The 19446-nt window shown below is 32.9% G+C and overlaps 1 protein-coding gene across 2 annotated transcripts in view; it reads left to right on the forward strand.

The window, feature by feature from the left end:
* Positions 1–13534, forward strand: part of COL11A1 (collagen type XI alpha 1 chain) — a 198906-nt gene extending 185372 nt beyond the window's left edge. The window contains exons 58-67 of one of the 2 annotated variants that reach the window (XM_007113602.4): positions 479–532; positions 1418–1525; positions 2006–2059; positions 2164–2199; positions 2294–2347; positions 3871–4120; positions 6792–6904; positions 8388–8456; positions 10608–10841; positions 12096–13532. In XM_007113602.4, the coding sequence (XP_007113664.1) occupies positions 479–532; positions 1418–1525; positions 2006–2059; positions 2164–2199; positions 2294–2347; positions 3871–4120; positions 6792–6904; positions 8388–8456; positions 10608–10841; positions 12096–12242 (1119 nt within the window). In that variant the 3' untranslated portion in view covers positions 12243–13532. Of the gene's footprint in view, positions 1–478; positions 533–1417; positions 1526–2005; positions 2060–2163; positions 2200–2293; positions 2348–3870; positions 4121–6791; positions 6905–8387; positions 8457–10607; positions 10842–12095 lie in introns of both variants that reach the window. The other variant, XM_007113603.4, reaches the window with a different exon arrangement.
* Positions 13535–19446: the final 5912 nt, after the last annotated feature.

Consider the following 19446-nt stretch of genomic DNA (forward strand, 5'->3'; position numbering starts at 1 on the left):
ACAGCTAAAAATAGTATCTTGGGAGTTTATTTAGGAAAAATGATTAACAATGGTCAGTTGACTGTCAAAAGTTTATTGAGGTTTTTTCTTTAAATTTGACTCGAAATATTGTAACCTTTGAATGTGAGTTTAACAGAGAAATATTCGATTAAACGTATGTATAACTTGGAAACCTCTTCTTCTAAAATTAGTGTAATTAAAAATTCATCTTTTCTTTCAACTGAAAAACCATATAAATCATGCCCTATTTCTAACTTCATATTTATTTAATCAAACTTATCAATATTGTGTTTTATTATTATGGTTAACTATCAAACTGTGGAGTTTTAAACACATAAAATTATTTAGAATCCTGAAAAATAAACAGTGGTCATTATTAGTTATTTTGAACCCTATCATATTATCAAAACCAACTTGCCCAGTGGATAGTAATATGATTCTCTAATTTGTAACTACTCTATGTATGTTTATTATTTAGGGACCTCCTGGCTTACCTGGTCTCAAAGGTGACCCTGGCTCCAAGGGTGAGAAGGTGAGAGTAAAAGAATGTGTTATTACAATGTTGATTTCTTAATAGCAGAGACAATAATGTTGCAGAATAATATGAGTCAAAAGGAAATTTCAAGGAATACCTTTGTCATCCTAACCAAGGAAAAAGTTATCAGTCCTTAGCTTCCAAGATGAATTTAGAAAAGAGAAAATATAAAAGTAATAGTGAAAAATGTACCAGAATTCAGTGTTATATTTCTCAATGTTCCTTTGTAGGAACATATGGAGAAAGCATATGGTTATACTAAAATAAGTATTCAGAAAATAAACAGATAGAATAACAAAATGGTCATTTTTTTATGTTTTTAAACATGAAAATAAAAAATTTAAACTAGACTATCTTTCAGATGGTGATTTGAAAGATATGTATGCTCTATTGCATCAAATAATTAAAGAAAATAAACATTTTTAGAATGGCATTAATATTTTTAAAACTACTTTTAAATCTTTAAATGTTTCTTAGATGCTGCAAAATTTGTGGATAGAAATCATTTCATATAAAATAAGATGCTTTTTAAAATAATGAATTTTCAGTTGTTTGTTTCAGCAATATTATATGTAGTCATTATTAGTCTTTTAGTTGAAGGAATTCCCTTTACGTAAATGTAACACTGAAGGGGATATTTTTAGAAAAAATTTTTCCAATAATATTCCCAACCCTTAATAAAGGTCTCACTTAATGTAATCAGTAAATGATCCTGTTAGGTGAGGGAAAAGAGGTTCTTAATCCTATATTTCATTCAGAAAGGGTTAAAGTTTTTATCTAATTTTTTACTCTTATGTTTCATAAATTTAATGTGCAATTATTTTATGACTATAATATATGTTTGTAATTTATATATTGTTAAAATTTCTTTGCCTTTCAAAGGGACATCCTGGTTTAATTGGCCTGATTGGTCCTCCAGGAGAACAAGGTGAAAAGGGTGACAGAGGACTCCCTGGAACTCAAGGCTCTCCAGGAGCAAAAGGGGATGGAGTGAGTAAAGATATAAATTATTTTCCTACTCCTTTCCAATCATACACTCACACACCTGCAGACATTCCTTTAAACATGACCTAGGAAGTAATTTAGAGCATCTTAATCTCCTTAAGTCAATGGTGTTTTCAAAAAGAAATTTATTTAACCTTCCAGTAAATAAAAAAATATGACTTAAGTTAGAAACCATAAAAATTATAGTTCAGTATTTAATTGCACAAACATTTATTGAATCCCCAAAACATACAAATCATTTTTTGAAGGCTGCAGGAATGTAAAGACATATGTGTAGAGAGGGAGACATTGCAGCAAAATGGACAAAAATACAGCAAAAGTTATTTCTTAGATTCACAATGGAAAATTTTAGGCCATTCTTATGTATTTTTGCATTGTCTAAATTTTGCAATGTGTGTCGTTATGCAACATATGAAAATGGAATCGCTGAGAAAAACTCTTTAATTTGGATGATTCTCTCTGTAGGGTATTTCAGGCCCTGCTGGTCCCATAGGTCCACCTGGTCCTCCAGGCTTACCAGTAAGTACAAAACAAAAGAATTTTATAAAGTAAACGTATAAATATACCAAAGAGACACACATTCTCCAGATTTTTATGTGTACTTTTGCCTTTGCATTTTCCAGGGTCCTCAAGGTCCAAAGGGTACCAAAGGCTCTACTGTAAGCACCTTTCTCTTTGGCATATAAATTTTTCAGTGACACCTACTCAAATGCCTTGTTCTCTATTTATGTTGTTCCTTATTCTTTCTAACAGGGACCTGCTGGCCAGAAGGGTGACAGTGGTCTTCCAGGGCCTCCTGGGCCTCCGGTAAGTACATGGTAAAAAGCGTGATATTCTGACAGTTAGCATCCTGAGACTGCCGGTGATTTCTCTGAATTTATAAGAAGGATGAAAAAGCATATTCTGTCAAAGTACTGATTTTCTAGGAAATAGCAACTACCTTAATTAAGTACTCAGGTCTACATGCCAACACTTGTCTTTTAATTGGCTTCACTCTTTGAATGTAAAGATACCTTAACTATTATAATAATCTTGCTTTTATTAGTTTTTCAAGAAAATCATATTTTTCATGTCACATTTTCATGAAAGCAACTGGTTGTATGTCACAAAGATACATTAATACCTGACTAGGAATAAAAACAAAAGTTCAGATGCTTGACATTTTTTTCCTACTGCATGTAATGATAATAATAATAAAAGCAATGGTAATAGCTACCGCTTTTTAGCACTGACATTTTCCAGGCGTCACACAAGCCTGTTAGATCCATGTGAAAAAATTTGAGGCTTCCTTCTTGAACTTGTTTCCAAGTTATATGTGTATTAGTTTGCTAGGATGTCAATAACAAAGTACCACACACTACATGGCTCAAATAATAGAAATGTATTATCTAATAGTTCTAGAAGCCAGAAGTTTTAGATCAAATTGTCAGCTGCATTGGTTTCTTCTGAGGGGTGTGGGGTAAACGTCTGTTTGAGACCTCTCTCCTTGGCTTGTAGATGGCTCTCTTCTCCTTGTGTCTCCTCACATGGTCTTCTGTCTATGTGTATCTCTGTGCCCGGATTTTTTTATTTTAGAAGGATACCTGTTGTATTGGAAGAGGATCCACCCTTATGCCCTCATTTCACTCTATTAATTATATCTACAGCCACCTCATTTCTAAATAAGGTCTTCCTCTGAGTTACTGTGGCTTAGGACTTCCACGTATGAATTTCTGTGGGACACAGTTCAATCCATAACAATACGGATTAACTATTTGGTGTAGTTCTACTCTTACACATATGTAAATTCAAATCTGATTGCACTTCTTTTAATTTTGTTTATTTATGAAGTTATATATGTTTGGAACCAGCTAATATGTATTTTTAAACATGATACGAATTTTTTTCAAGCACAATAGACAACTCATTATATAGCACAAGAACTTTAAATTGTTGTTTTAAGCTTCAGAAATTAAAATCTAGTTGAAGAGATAGGACATGAAAATGAGGACTAATTAATAAATAAGAAAGTAATGGATATAACACATGTACACACAAATCTGTGTTATGTTACATGTATATAAAAAGGTCCAGAAATCATCTGAATTTTGTGCCTACCTCAATATCTCCACTAGATTCTTTTTAAAAGAATTCACAAAGTTTATATATAAAGAGATATGTGTACATAATACACATATTTTAGAATTAGATAAAACATCGAAAATAGGGAAAACAGTGAAAAGTTAAACAAACTATAAGTTCTTATAACAATAACATAAACAGTAATAACTAATATCTGCAGAATATTTTACCTTAGGAAACAGTTACATGCACATCCATCTCTTTTACAGGGTCCACCGGGTGAAGTCATACAGCCTTTACCAATCTTGTCACCCAAAAAAACAAGAAGACATACAGAAAGCATGCAGTCAGATGCAAGTGATAATATTCTGGATTACACTGATGGAATGGAGGAAATATTTGGTTCCCTCAATTCCTTGAAACAAGACATTGAGCATATGAAGTTTCCAATGGGTACACAGACCAACCCAGCCCGAACTTGCAAAGATCTGCAACTCAGCCATCCTGACTTCCCAGATGGTATGTTAATAATACATGACCAAGCAAATGTACTGAGCCTCTAAGTTACCAAGGTGCATTGTCAGATCATTAATTCTAGTTAAATGTTTAATATAGTCTCTAAATAAAACGAGAGTGAACGATTATTAATTCCAATCTTGTAGACAGAAAAAGTCATTTACACTGTAAAACAAGGTCTGCTCTGGAAAATCTTTGTCTTGTTAAGCAAGGTTTCATTAAATTATGACAAGTTCATTTTGGATGATTTTAGATAACACAAATGTAATTTGCCTTGTAATAACCATCACAGAATGGGTTTGATGTGTGTACACATATGTGCATGTTACTATATTTATATCCTATATCCTAACTTACTTTGTATTAATGATTAAATAGCATAACTGAATCATATGTGACCTATCAGTTTAGCAATGATTTGATGAGCAGAATATTTAAGAATTAGGATAGTTTGAGGCAAAAATTTATTTCACTGCTCCATGAATAACCAGAACAACTGTGAACAATTTATTTGTAATAATAATCAGGATAGTTTTTTATAACTATTATTTGACAAAACTTTTACATACCCATTCTGAGAAGGAAACAGTTCCAAGTATCCTAAGTTAAGTGACTAACTCACACAATACTAAACTAACAAGGGGCGATCTATATCTGATTTTAAATCTTCCACTTTATGTGGAAATACTTTGCCACTCTGTTTACTTGTGGGACTACATTATTTCCCGCTATTGATCATATAATGAAAGTTGTAACTGAGATCTAAATAACTCAGTATAGATAGAAAAGTTTCACGCAATTCAGGAAGAGACATTTTTTATGACAAAGAATGTCTTAAAATCTCCTATCTTAATCAAGCACAACCTGTTAAAAGGAAAACACAGGTAATTATTAAGGGTGCTTTACAAACTGCTATCAAATGTATTCAAATTTATAATATATTTATTTGAAAAAGATACATTTAGTTTCATATTAATTCAGTGATTTATAAGGAGAATGACCCAAACTTCTGATCTAGCTAATGTAATCATACGTATGTGACTGAAAATCAAATGTAAAAGATGACAGCATGTACTGACAACATAAAGCAACGTGTGATTAATTAGAACCTGAGCAGTCAAGACAAAAAATCTGTAAATTTTGGGGATGGAAAGCTCCCTATGGACTATAGTTCCCTGTGATTTCCATATATTAACTAACTTTATTAATTCTGTTATTAATTAAATTTTAATTAATTACAATTAAATATTTATTAATTAACTTATCGGTGCCAGGCACTGTTATTCATGCAGAGATTCACAGATAAATAGAAAGAATAATGCCCTCGGGCTACCATTGTGTAATGATGGAGACAGGTAAACCATAAGTATTTATAACAGCAAACTATGACAGATACAGATTTCCTCTGCTCTCCAAAATTAGAGGGTTCCTATGAAATCTTTTGCAAGCTGAAATGGCATGAAGCCATAAAGGTCTCTTAATAATTAAGTATATGTTATTTGAAAGAATATTTAGTAACAATGTTGACTGAATAAGACAAGATAAAAATAATGCTTACCATATAATTCAAAATTATATATTCTTTAAAACCCTAAGAAATATCAAAGATTAAGAGTGGCTATTCCAGTTGGTAAAATCTTTGATGATTTTTATTCTCTTTTATAAATTTTTCCTGTGAATTTCCGTTTGTTCCAGATGTGAACTTATTAGTGGCGTGATCAGAAAAAGTGTAAATTTTTTTGTTAAAGAATTTATTTCAAAAAGCAAACTGGCATTAGATTTTCAGGAGTTCCAGTACTAAGCTAAGCAGTTGGAGCTTTTAAGTTGTTCAAAGTTCACAATCAGTGGATTGACATAATTCAAATTAATATTTGAAATGAAGTGGCAGCATGAAAAATGGTAGGAGGAAAGCAAAGTAATCATCACATGTATATCAAGTCTATCTCCCAATAATTCTTGTTTAATAAAAGCCCCATTGTCTATTACGTAAGGGATAACTTTTTGTCAGCCCAACTACTTACCATCTTTACTCACCTAACACCAAATTAATCATCATGGTCATTCACATGATAAATTTTTTTCTGTACCATTTAGATAATAGAATTAATAGCAAACTGCATTTAAATATATAAAATAGACTTTCTTCTTCGGAAGCCACTCAAAGGGAGAGTACACTTACTGCATGAAGTTTTTCCTGTAAAGTAATGCAAAAGTATGATACTTGAGGCTAAGGTGATACTCTCACCTCCATCAGTACAGATAAATAAATCAAGGAAAAAAATCAGATTACTTAAGTAGTAAATAATACATATGGTATTTAGAGTCAGGTATATCTCATCCCAATGTACTTGCAATTTATTACACATGGATAAGAGAATGTTAATATTTGAGGAGGTGGTATTTAAGCCGAAACCTAAAAGTAATAGGCATGCTAAGATTAAAAAAAAAGGATGTTCCAGGCAGAGCGTATGGGAGCATTTGGCAAAGACAAAGGGTTGCTCTTTAAATATTCAAACATGTACCTCAATATGACCAAAAACATAAAAGTGATTCATGTGGAAAAAGATGAATGAATATTCATTTTTCCTTATTTCTCTAATAAAATTTGGTATATAATGTATTCAGTTTTTGGTATAAATGTATTTGTATATGACATATTTTTTCCTACTTCCAGGTGAATATTGGATTGATCCTAACCAGGGTTGCTCAGGAGATTCCTTCAAAGTTTACTGTAATTTCACGTCTGGTGGTGAGACTTGCATTTATCCAGACAGAAAGTCAGAGGGCGTAAGTACCAATCTGTTTTGGTGGTGACTGTTGACAGTTCCTGCCATGTTTTTGCAATATTGAACTAAACAGGAAAATTATACTGTCATATTTTCATTTATCTGCTTTTCTTACAGGGTAATTAAGAGCATTTCATTTGCATAAATATGAATAAGACACCAAAGTGACACACAGAGTTGACAAATACTTCTTTTCTTATTTTTTACCCAGATGTATTCTTTATGCACCTGTTTGCTCCCTAAAATTCTATGGCTTTCCATGACACAGCACAGCTGATTCTCAGATTTTAGTGCATGTGTAGCATTCTTTCCAATTACCACGTGGTAGAATTCACAGCTGTATATTATGCTCAAAATACACAATTTTATAAAGAATGATTCTTTCACATAAAATAAGAGTATTCTCTGCACTTTTGTACGTTTTAAATGTTTAATCTCTTCAAACACATTCCTTGATTTTCACCTAGCATTATTAATACATGTGAGCTCTATCTTTAAAGCTACAGGCAAATTATTAATATAAGGAAAGATTTTTCACTAGCGTAATTACATTCTCCAAACATTTTATAGGTGGGAAATTTTGACTTTATTTGTATTGTTTTAGTAAATCACATTCTTCTTAGGAAGTGGAGTAGGCATGCAGAGGCACGGAAACTCCTTAAGACGAAACAAGTAGCTTTAAGTGTGACTAATCTCTTTAGGAGAGACATTTAGTTTGTAAGTGAAGGATGGGTAGTAGGGGCAGGAGACAAAGCAACTTCTGTTTCCCAGCCACACTTTGCATTTGGGGAAGCGGAATAAAGCTCCTCTAACCCACAAAGAAATGTGGGAAAATGGAAATGCCTCCCCTTACAGGATTACTCAAATTCCCTATAGTGAGGGCCATATACCTAGTGAGGCTAATACCTAGTGAGGCTTATATACCTTAATTTTTGCTGATCTTTGTAAAGCAAAACAATAAATAAACAATAAATTCAGATCTACAAAAGATTCTAAACATTTTCCCCAGCAGGGAATAATGAGCTTGCTTCCTGCCAATGACTTTTCCATAGCATCCCGCCCTGAGTTACTAGCTGGATGCTTCAGGATGCCTCCCTTGGCTGTGAAATACTCATGGTATCTGCCTTGATGGCAGATACCTCACAGCTGGCATTGTGAGGGTTTCCTTTGCAAGGGGTTACCTAAGAGTTCCACCCATGTCCCCTACAGCCAACCCTTAGTATGCCTTTACCAAGTTATTTCCCACCCTCTTCTTTTTGAGCAATTAAAGAAAACAGGAAAAAAAAATGACTCGGTCTTCACTAAATTGGAATTCACAAGCTCTATCTCAAATTTTGCTCTTTATCTCATTTTGTATAATCCAGGGTAGACCATTTTAAAAACTCTTTAGCATCATAGTCTTACTGAAAACTACTGATATATACATAAACAATACTGTTCATAATTTTAATCTACTTTCTAATTTTCCTGTTCCTTTGCAACAGGTAAGAATTTCATCATGGCCAAAGGAGAAACCAAGAAGCTGGTTTAGTGAATTTAAGAGAGGAAAACTGGTATGTTATTACCTCAGCATGAAGTGGTTTATTTTGAACCTCTTACATAATACAAGTTCAAATTATATAATCTCTAAACCCTTACTGTGAAAGTCTAAATTATACAAAGCAGGATTCTATGTATTCCCTAGTTTGCTCTATCTAAATCTTAGACCACTTTGTATTTTTTTTGCCGTTTTTTTGTTTTTTTTAAATTTTTATTGGAGTATAGCTGCTTTACAATGTTGTGTCAGTTTCTACTGCACAGCAAAGTGAATCAGCTATACGTATACATATATCCCCTCTTTTTTGGATTTCCTTCCCATTTAGGTCACCACAGAGCATTGAGTAGAGTTCCCTGTCCTATACAGTAGGTTCTCATAGTTATCTATTGTATACATAGTATCATTAGTGTATATATGTCAATTCCAATCTCCCAATTCCTCCCACCTCCCTCTTAGACCACTTTGGTATTTTAGAGAGAAGTCTAAAATTTTTGTATCAAAATAAATGGAAATATATTAAATTTACTAAAATATTAAGATCAAATAAAGTTTGCATTTCCCTAAGTACCTGAGATAGATATCATAAAAATGGATTATGTTAGAAATATCAGGTATAGAAAATATAATGTCTATTTAGTATGCCTGACCCTATCTCATTTCCACTATACTTGAAAACTAATTTATTCTTTGTTTGCAATTTCAGTAAGACCTTTTGGAATGTGAAATGTTTTTTCCGATAGTTACATCTGGAAATAAAGTTAACTGACTGACCTGACCTTTTATGTATTGTAGCACAAGTTTACTTAAATATTTCCATACAATTACCAGTTCGTGATCAATCATTTTATAGAGATTTTAAAATTGGATGCCAAAACTAAATTTGCATTTAAAAGCTGTTTAAAAATATATTTGTGTTTAAAATGTTAATTATAATGTATTTAAATGAACGTTTTTCAGCTATTCAGATAGTTATTCAATAGTTTAACGTTCTTTAAAAAAGGTATTCTTTTCCACTGATGACTATTTACACAGTTATTATCCTATAAGAACCTACACATACTAGTGAAGTTCTCCACTTGACGTAATTGTCTAGTTCAGTCTTCCAGTTACGTGTTAAATAACCATGTTACATTTGTATCTTTGTATGAGATAAAGATACACGCACAGATAGAACTCTGTGTGTGGTTTTATTTTTTGCTGTTTTGTTTTGTTTTCCTTAGAGTGGATTTCCCAGTTTGTTTGTTTGTTTTCTCCAACCTCTCAAGGATCCTCATCATCTGAACTGTTAATCAGTAAGAATTAAGTAAAATCAACAAAAAGGAGGAAAGTCACAGATAACTGCCTTTATATTGAGTGAATCTATAATCTGAGCGAATTTCTTAATTTTTTTAAGAATATAGGTTTATGTTTCAGCTGATCCCAGGTGCTTTATTTATATCCAATAAAACAAATTATGAGCTTGACAAATGAGTTCTTAATAATTTGCAATTAAGACTGTTTTCCTGCTCTAAATACAAAATAAGTATTTCCTGACAACAAATATTCACTTGCGTGTCTTGGGCAATATGCTTGGTGCTGGTGATACAATGATGAATATAAGTACATCATCTGAGAACAGACAAACAAGCAGGTCTGTGCTGAAAATTAGAAGACCAAAAAGACTGCTCCGCCAAAATGAAAAATTCAGGAACATGTTGAAAAATTTGTCAACTAGATACATTAGGAAAATAGGTGAAATCAAACAACATAAAAATAGTTAACCTTTGCATTGCACTGAGATTCCTCAGTTTTCATTTTTACTATGTTACCACTCTATTATTTAAAAAGATACACAAATATAATGATAGATTTCTTGGAAACAAAGGCATTTTTTGTAATACTGACTGACTGATTAGGAAACTGAAGTATATATAGAAGTAAAGTGATTTTTTTCCAAAATAAGTATTGCTGACAGTACCTAAGGTGGGAATACATCCTGATTTCATAAAGTCCTGTATCTGGGTCTTCTGACTCTCAATGCATACTTTCTTTCATTAAGTGAAAATGGGTCTATTGATGCATCCACATGCTTCTGGGATCACAGTTCACTGTTGACAGTGATTGTATTCTTTTATAACAGAAAAGAGGAAAAGGGTCTTTATGTGTCTCTTTGTTCTCTTCTTCCCAGCTTTCATATTTAGATGTGGCAGGCAATTCCATTAATATGGTGCAAATGACATTCCTGAAACTGCTGACTGCTTCTGCGCGGCAAAATTTCACCTACAGCTGTCATCAGTCAGCAGCCTGGTACGATGTGTCATCAGGAAGCTATGACAAAGCACTTCGGTTCCTGGGATCGAATGATGAGGAGATGTCCCATGACAACAACCCTTACATCAAAGCCTTATATGATGGCTGTGCGGTGAGTATAATCTCTGCTTGCCTTCTTTCACAGAGGTGAGAAGCAGCCTGTAACTATTCTACTTTGGGCCTAAGTCAGATTTCTCTCATGAAGTGGATATCAATTGTTATTAAGATTTGATGCTTAACACTGACATATTAAAGTACAGTATATTAGAGACCACTAATATTCACACACAAACACACACAGAGACACAGAAACTCTGAAACATACATATAGACACATTTTTAAAGTCATAACAGCAGGTAGTCTTGGATCATATGTTATTTTTATGGAATTATTCCTGATATTTGAATACTATTACAGCTAGATACTCCTGAAATGAAAAAAAAAAAGAAAAAATCAAGAGCCTTATTTCATTTGCCTCCTTAATTCATGACTCTAAAATGACAGATAAAGGAATCATCATTATACTGTTTATACCATAGATAATTCTTACCCCTGTATTTTGCTTATAGAGGCATGCTTATTGGTACTATGTTACAACAATTTAGACAGTTATTTTCATTTTGTTATTTTTATCCTGTGAAACTGTCTTTCTCACACATAGGGTAATTTCATAAGAGCAAATGACCAATAGAGCATCCTAAAAAGCTTGTTGTCTTAGCTGACGAGTGAAGAGAAGTCACAATTACAAATAAACAAAGTGAGTAGGTTACACATAGCTCAAAGAAGAGACCATAATGCATGTAAAAGGAGAAAGCGTTTAGGATTTCCCAATATAATGTATTGATAATTATTCATAAAGTTAATACATAGCAATAGAAATGCTTCAACTTTAGACTTCTTGCATTATAATTCCTATACTGTGTTCACATTTTTCTTAGCAAATTTGTCTATGTGTGTGTGTATATACATATATATTTATGTGTGTGTATATATACATATAAGAATTATTATAATATTGGTAAGGATATATTATTTATGTAAGGGTATGACCCAGTACCAATATCAGTTTTCATGTTAAAATGTATTTTTCAGTTCAGTAAGATTCTCTCCAACTGTGCAGTATATTAGAGCATTATCTTGAGTAATTATGGCTAAGTATTAAATACGGTCAATTTTCAAAATTTAAAACTACACGTGACATCAGTGATAACAAGAAGAGTTAATTACCACAAAGATAATGGCAAATTTGTTTTCTACTCTCTTCTTTCTTACCTTCTTACGTCCACTCAGAAGCTGAAGAAAAAATAACGTATCTTAAAAATATAAAATGATTGTATAACTTTTTATTTCTGCTTAACTTTACAGTCCAGAAAAGGCTATGAAAAGACTGTGATTGAAATCAATACACCGAAAATTGACCAAGTACCTATCGTTGATGTAATGATCAATGACTTTGGTGATCTGAATCAGAAGTTTGGATTTGAAGTTGGTCCTGTTTGTTTTCTTGGCTAAGATTAGGACAAAGAACATATGAAATCAACAGAAAATATACCTTGGTGCCACCAACCCATTTTATGCCACATGCAAGTTTTGAATAAGAATGGTGTAGAAAATAACTTGTTACGTATATATGTACCAATTAGGAAATATCGATGCCCTTGTGGGAGCAGAATCACATGACAAAAGCTTTGAAAATCATAAAAATATAAGATAGTGTGGCTAAGATGGAAACAGGCCTTATTCTTGATTCCCAATTTTCATCTCTTCTTTTCCTATTTGGATTTCTTTGGTGCTGTAGAAAAAAAAAAAAGAGAAAAATATATATTCATAAAAGACATGGTGCTCATTCCCGTCCATCCAGGATGTGCTAAAACAGTGTGTTTAATAAATTGTAATTATTTTATGTACAGTTCTATACTGTTATCTGTGTGTCCATTTCCAAAACTTGCATGTGTCTCTGAATTCCATCTGACTCTAATTTTATGACAACTGCAGAACTATGACGGCAATAAATACATGTATCATGAAAAAATAAAGTTGCAATTTCTGATGACTCTAATTCCCTTTCTTTGATGAATAATAAAATGCCTTTGTATATATTGATGTTGAAGAGTTCAATTATTTGATGTCGCCAACAAATTTCTCAGAGGGCAAAACCTGGAAGACTTTTGGAAGCACACTCCAATCAACTCTTCTCTACTGATCGTAATTTTGCTGAATTTCAGCCAAAAACATCATGCATTTTAATGCTTTATTCAATGCTATACCTCAACCTTTTTCTTTTCAGAGACCAGGATTTCACAGGATACTTGTATATGTGGAAAATAAGCAAGTTTATATTTTTGGACAGGAAAATATGTATGAGAAGCTGTTTTAACAAATTGATGCCTCCATCAAGCAATCAATCAGATGTACAGTTTTTTTACTACCTTATTGTTTTCAGTGTGCTTCAACCAGTGAGGTTAATATTAAAAGATGGAAACTAAACAATTATTTATGAATTTGTTCAATGTTATATTTTTAATCAATTTCTTGAATTTGATTCTAAGCTGCATACTATAATAGTCTCCAAATATTATTTTACCTGCACCTGCCCAACAACTATTATTTCTTTTCTTTCAAGATAATATCATGCATTATTTGACCTACCTAATTGCTAAATAACATCTGGGTGGACTGTTACTAACAGTGCTTGTTTTAAAAGTCATACTTAGTAAAAACAATCAAAACATTTTTTTCCACTAAGGCATTTTCTTTCAGGTAGCTTGAAATAGCAGTAAAATTTAAAAATTACACACTGAACTTTGTATCTATTTTAAGTAATATATGTAAGACTTGAAAATAAATGTTTTATTATTTCTTATATGAAGTGTTAAGTTAATTGATAGCAGATTTCACTGGAACATTTTCAACTGATAATTTATCACAAAAGAACATACCTGTAATATTGAAATTAAAACGTGAACATTTGTCATTCAGAAGTTCTTTTATTTTTGAAATCGAGTTTGTAAATGTCCTTTCAAGAAGGGAGCTATGAATCGTATAAATAAACTCAAGTCTTGTCTACCTGGATTGGTCATTCTCTTTCTTAAACAGGTCTTAAATTACTCTCTATTGCAGAAAAGGCTTTCAGTTTTGTTTCTTGACCATCCAGGTTAGAATAGTTTTACACTTTTGAAAAAGAATATTATCCTTCAGAGATTAGTTGTTTAAATTCTCCACATTTCTAAAATAAAAACACCACATGGTAATACTCTATTAAAATAAAGATAGGGTATATTTAAAATTTCAAAGAAATGTTTTTCATAATTAAATGTTTTACAAAGTCTCAAACATATGTTCACAATTTCAGCATTAAAAGAATTTCCAGAACTTTTATTTGAAATATAGTCTCTAAATCATACATAAAATAATATTGTCTATCAAGAGGAGTCCCAAACAACAGAGTATTTACTTTAACGAACGCATGACAATGAGAATATTTTGCATATTGACCTGCATTGGGGAAGCTGCATTTGTCCATTTAAAAAAAAGGCTTCAAATTTGGCACTCAGTAGAAATAATGCATAAATAACTAAATCACCTATCCTTTTCTATACCTTTCACGTATGGATATGGTTTTCTGCATAGTATCAAATTTTTTTCTCTCTCTTGTAATTGATTTAATCTGGACAAAAGGAAGCTAGTGGAAAGGAAAAAGCATATTATACAACATTCTAGTCTTGGCCCAGCATGTATAAGTTATTCATGTGTAAATTATGGAGAATATTATTGACCTTGCAGGCATGAGTAAGTCCTGGGCCTGATGCACATAAAGTTTGGTACAATTCTCTTTAAAAAAATAATACAAAATTACAAATAAAAAATACAAAAGTTACTATTTAGAAGAAGTAAAGATATTATAACAAATCATTAAATTAAAAACTGGACCTATACCAAAAGTATCAGAACATCCAGGAAAATATTGTTTTTATTAATTAATTCTCTGAATTACTTCTGTAACACTTTTATCCATGTGTTTATTTGTTTACTTATTTATTTATATTTTTTGGCTGCAATCTCTGAGTGCCTCTTCAAATGAGAATTTTATAATTTAAATTTCTTATAGAAATAATAAGGTTCTCTGACATGTTAGGTTAAAAATTCTTATTATCAATAGCTTAGAGATGTTTCAGTGTCACATTCTGTTATTGGTGAGTATTTTTTAATTTTAGATTATTTTAAATTCAGGAAAAGCTCTTTTATATTTCCTTCATACTATACTTCACACTGTAAATTTGTGAGACTTTTCCACAGCATAGCCTCTGATTCTGTACATTTTTTACCTTGTTTCTCCTCCACTATCACTAGATTTCAGATTCTGGGCACCATAAGACACATGCATACTATGGTATAAATTCTGTTTCCTTATCATAACACAGTGGGTGATAGGGTTATTCCAGAAAGTCATTTCTATACTGGGAATACTGGCATTAATTATAAGTAAATCATAACTTCAAGCCACATAATTATATTCTACCATGTAAGCATATTCCACAAATCCCAAGTAAAAGAATCCCTAATTAAATTTCCTCCTTACAGGTTCTTTCCACACCGCCCAATACAAGAAAGAATGCCAAGGGGAAGTTGGAGTGGAAAGACTGTGTTCTTAGCTGATCATGGTTAAAGAATCTTTGGCAAATTTTACCAATCACATGACCACATGAACATATTTCTAGGAGATCTCTAAGGTCTTAGATGGTGCCTGTGAAAGAGGATTATGAAGCTTAAGCTTTATTAGTTTCAAGTAAATAGTCCTCTGCATGCTGGGTAACTGCAAAATAAATGAGTCAATTAAGGGCCTAGCACACTGATATATACTAAGAGCTAAATAAATAGTTGCTACTGCTCTAGATTTCCTACCTCTACTATCATCACCTTAGCATAAGTTCCTTTATAAAACGTGGCTAATGATATGTGCTACCTACCCCACGAGACTTTTATAAAGATTTAATTTTCAAAAAGTAAAACACTGTACAAATTGCACACAGATGTCCAAATCAGCAAACAGACTCACATAAAATACAAGCCTTGCAGAGATTCACAAAGGATACAAAAAATAAGCAGTAGCATATACCATATCCAAGAATCCCGAATTCATCAGACAGAGCTTCTCAAGTCCCCAGGATGTATTTTGCTCTCGAGAAGGATGAGTCTAGTTGGTTTTAGGGTCTCTCAAATTTTATATTTTGCTGGTCTCATCTCTGCAGTGGTTATACAACTAATGATTCCTCAATGCAGCTGCAGCCTAGAGATCCAGAGACTGCAGAATTATTCACAATTTAAAATCTTTCAGAATATATCCTGCTAAAACATTCCAAGTTCAGTTATCAGTACACAGGCAACCCCTGCAGTATCCTCATTTCTTTTCTTTTTTTTTCCTTTTTACTTTTCGCCTTGCTGCACGGTTTGGGGGAATATTAGTTCCCCGACCAGGGATTGAACCCGGGCCACCTGCAGTGAAAGAGCAGAAGGGGGCAGCTGCAGGCGGGGCAGGATTTTGAAGTTAATATTTTCTAAAGATGGAGGCAACTGGTTTTGAATCATTGAATCATAGAACATCAATGCCAGAAAACTTGATGGTCACTTATCAGTTAATCAATGACCGAGGATATGATTTAGCACCATCACTATTAAAAACTCAACTTTACAAAATAATTAGGTCAGAAAGTGTCTTTGCTATATCCTTAATCACAGATTAATAGAAGAGATAAAACCATCACGTCTAAATGAACAGTTTGGACTTCCCAGGTGGCACAGTAGTTAAGAATCTGCCTGCCAATGCAGGGGACACAGGTTCAAGCCCTGGTCCTGGAAGATCCCACGTGCCACGGAGCAACTAAGTCCGTGCACCACAACTGCTGAGCCTGGGCTCTGGAGCCTGCATGCCACAATTACTGAAGCCCACACGCCTAGAGCCCGTGCTCCGCAACAAGAGAAGCCACCGCAATGAGAAGCCTGTGTACCGCAATGACGAGTAGCCCTCACTTGCTGCAACTAGAGAAAGCCCGCGTGCAGCAACAAAGGCCCAATGCAGCCAAAAATAAATAAAATAATTAATTTTAATAAATAAAATCTATTAAAAAATAAAATAAAAAGTTTATTATCAAGGTTCTGACTATACAGATGTTTGGAGAACTGAAAGAGCAATTAATACTGGTTTGTGAGTGTGTTTCGTGAAAAAAATGGCACGTCTGCAAATATCTTTAGGGTGTGTATGGAGGTGAGAAGGAAGACCACTTTAAGGAGGAAACCCAGGAAAGAATTACAGTGGTACAGGTGGGTGTGGCACCTGAAGAAGAGGAGGAGTCTGATAAAGCCCCAGTCATGTGAGGGTGTGGCCTGGTGTGAGGCTAAGGCCTGTGTTTAGGGTTGGGTTGTAATAGCTTGAAAATCATGCAAAAGAGCATGGATATTATGCAGTAAATAATTTTAAATGAATGTTGGTTCTTGAGTAAGACAGTCACAATTAAATTGTGTTTAGAATGACTATTTTTGGCAGTTTTTACAGAACCGACCTAGTAGACATTCTATGCTGGATGGATCTGTAAGATGAGTCAGATAATGGGGACCAAGTATCATGAAACTGTTGTGGAAATTTAAGTGAGTGATAACACAGATTTTGATTACACCTCCATGATTTAAGAGGAAGGGACACGTATAAGACAATTTGATAGAAGAAATGACTATATCTTAACAATATTTAAAATATTCCAGAGGCTTTCACTGGATATATCCACAAATAAGTTATAGTTGCCTAGCCTTTAAGAACATATATCATAAAATAATAGAAAAGAAACCTTGAATCTACTAAAAATCTGGAAAGCCAACTGGTCTCAGTAAAAAGAAATGACATCTGGCACAATCTTATCAATTGGCTTTGTATCTCCCATTGTAGCTCATATATTATTGTAAAGATTACATATGAAAATAATTTGTGATTGCTTAAACAATACATGCTTACAACATTATGGGCAAGTGCCTATCTCCTATATAAATAAAAGTTCATGTATATTATCAACCACAGAAGACATACATTTATAGAAAGAAAAATTAACTGCTAAAACTTAATTATTATAGTTTTGTCTGTTGATACTGAAACTTTCATAAGTAAAAATTGGAACATAAAGAATAAGTAAATAGATGGGAGGTCTTGGAAATAATTCTATATTACTAATATGAAAAAATATGATGTGTGTGTGTGTGTGTTAATTATCACATATTGGGAACAAGCTTTACAAATATATCAGTCCTTTCATCAGCAAAAGTCATGGCAATTAGTCCTTTCCATATAAAGTTCTCATCTGTAACAAAAAAGAAATGGTGGATCATAAGATAAACACCACAAGTCAAAAACAGAAGATCTTCAAGCTAATTCTAGTAACTTAATTCAAATAAAGCATACAAAGGCAGACCCAGTGATAGGTCAGTGTTGTATACTGGTATCAGTTATTAATTATGTAAGATTTCTCAGCGGCACGAACCCGTGTCCCCTGCATCGGCAGGCGGACTCTCAACCACTGCTCCACCAGGGAAGCCCTTTTACCTAAATTTAATGATTTTTGTTTTATTTTTTCTTCCAGTTTTATTGAAATACAATTGACATACAGTACTGCATAAGCTTAAGATGTACAGCATGATGATTTGACTTACATACATCATGAAATGATTATCACAATAAGTTTAGTGAATATCCATCATCTCACATAGATACGAAATAAAAAAAAAAGAAAAAGATATTTGTCCTTGTAATAAGAACTCTTAGGATTTACTCTCCTACAACTTTCATATATAAGCTAGTGCAGTGTTAATGATATTTATTGTATTGTACATTACATCCCTAGCACTTATTTATCTTATAGGTAGAAGTCTGTACCTTTTGACCACCTTCATCCAATTCCCCTTCTACCCAACACCACTTCACAAATCTGCTCTCCTTTTCTTTGAGTTTCTTTGTTTGTTTGCTTTTTAAGTTTAATTGACCTACAGCACTATGATAGCTCCTGGTGCACAACATAGTGATTCAACATTTCTATACAGTAAAAAAGGATCACCGTGATACGTTTTTTAGTTATCATCTGTCACCAAAAAAATATGATGTGTGTGTGTGTGTGTTAATTATCACATATTGGGAACAAGCTTTACAAATATATCAGTCCTTTCATCAGCAAAAGTCATGGCAATTAGTCCTTTCCATATAAAGTTCTCATCTGTAACAAAAAAGAAATGGTGGATCATAAGATAAACACCACAAGTCAAAAACAGAAGATCTTCAAGCTAATTCTAGTAACTTAATTCAAATAAAGCATACAAAGGCAGACCCAGTGATAGGTCAGTGTTGTATACTGGTATCAGTTATTAATTATGTAAGATTTCTCAGCAAGAATCCTTCACAGTGATGCAGATCTGTGTGAAAGTTATATGCATTATCATCTGACTCATTAGGACTCCTGATGTCTCCACATTGTCGTTAAATAGCACATCTGTTGAACAAAATAAAAGCTGATGTATAGACGTAGATCTTTGGAGAATCACAAGAGCTAAAGAACCAAAGGGAGACAAAGATGACATCATTTCTACTTTATCTGTTCCTCTTCACTCGTTAATTTTTACCTAATTTTTTTTTTTTTTTTTTTTTTTTTTTTTTTTTTTTTTTTTTGCGGTACGTGGGCCTCTC

This window comes from Physeter macrocephalus, chromosome 4, assembly GCF_002837175.3.
Source record: "Physeter macrocephalus isolate SW-GA chromosome 4, ASM283717v5, whole genome shotgun sequence".
In the NCBI taxonomy this organism is placed as follows: domain Eukaryota; kingdom Metazoa; phylum Chordata; class Mammalia; order Artiodactyla; family Physeteridae; genus Physeter; species Physeter macrocephalus.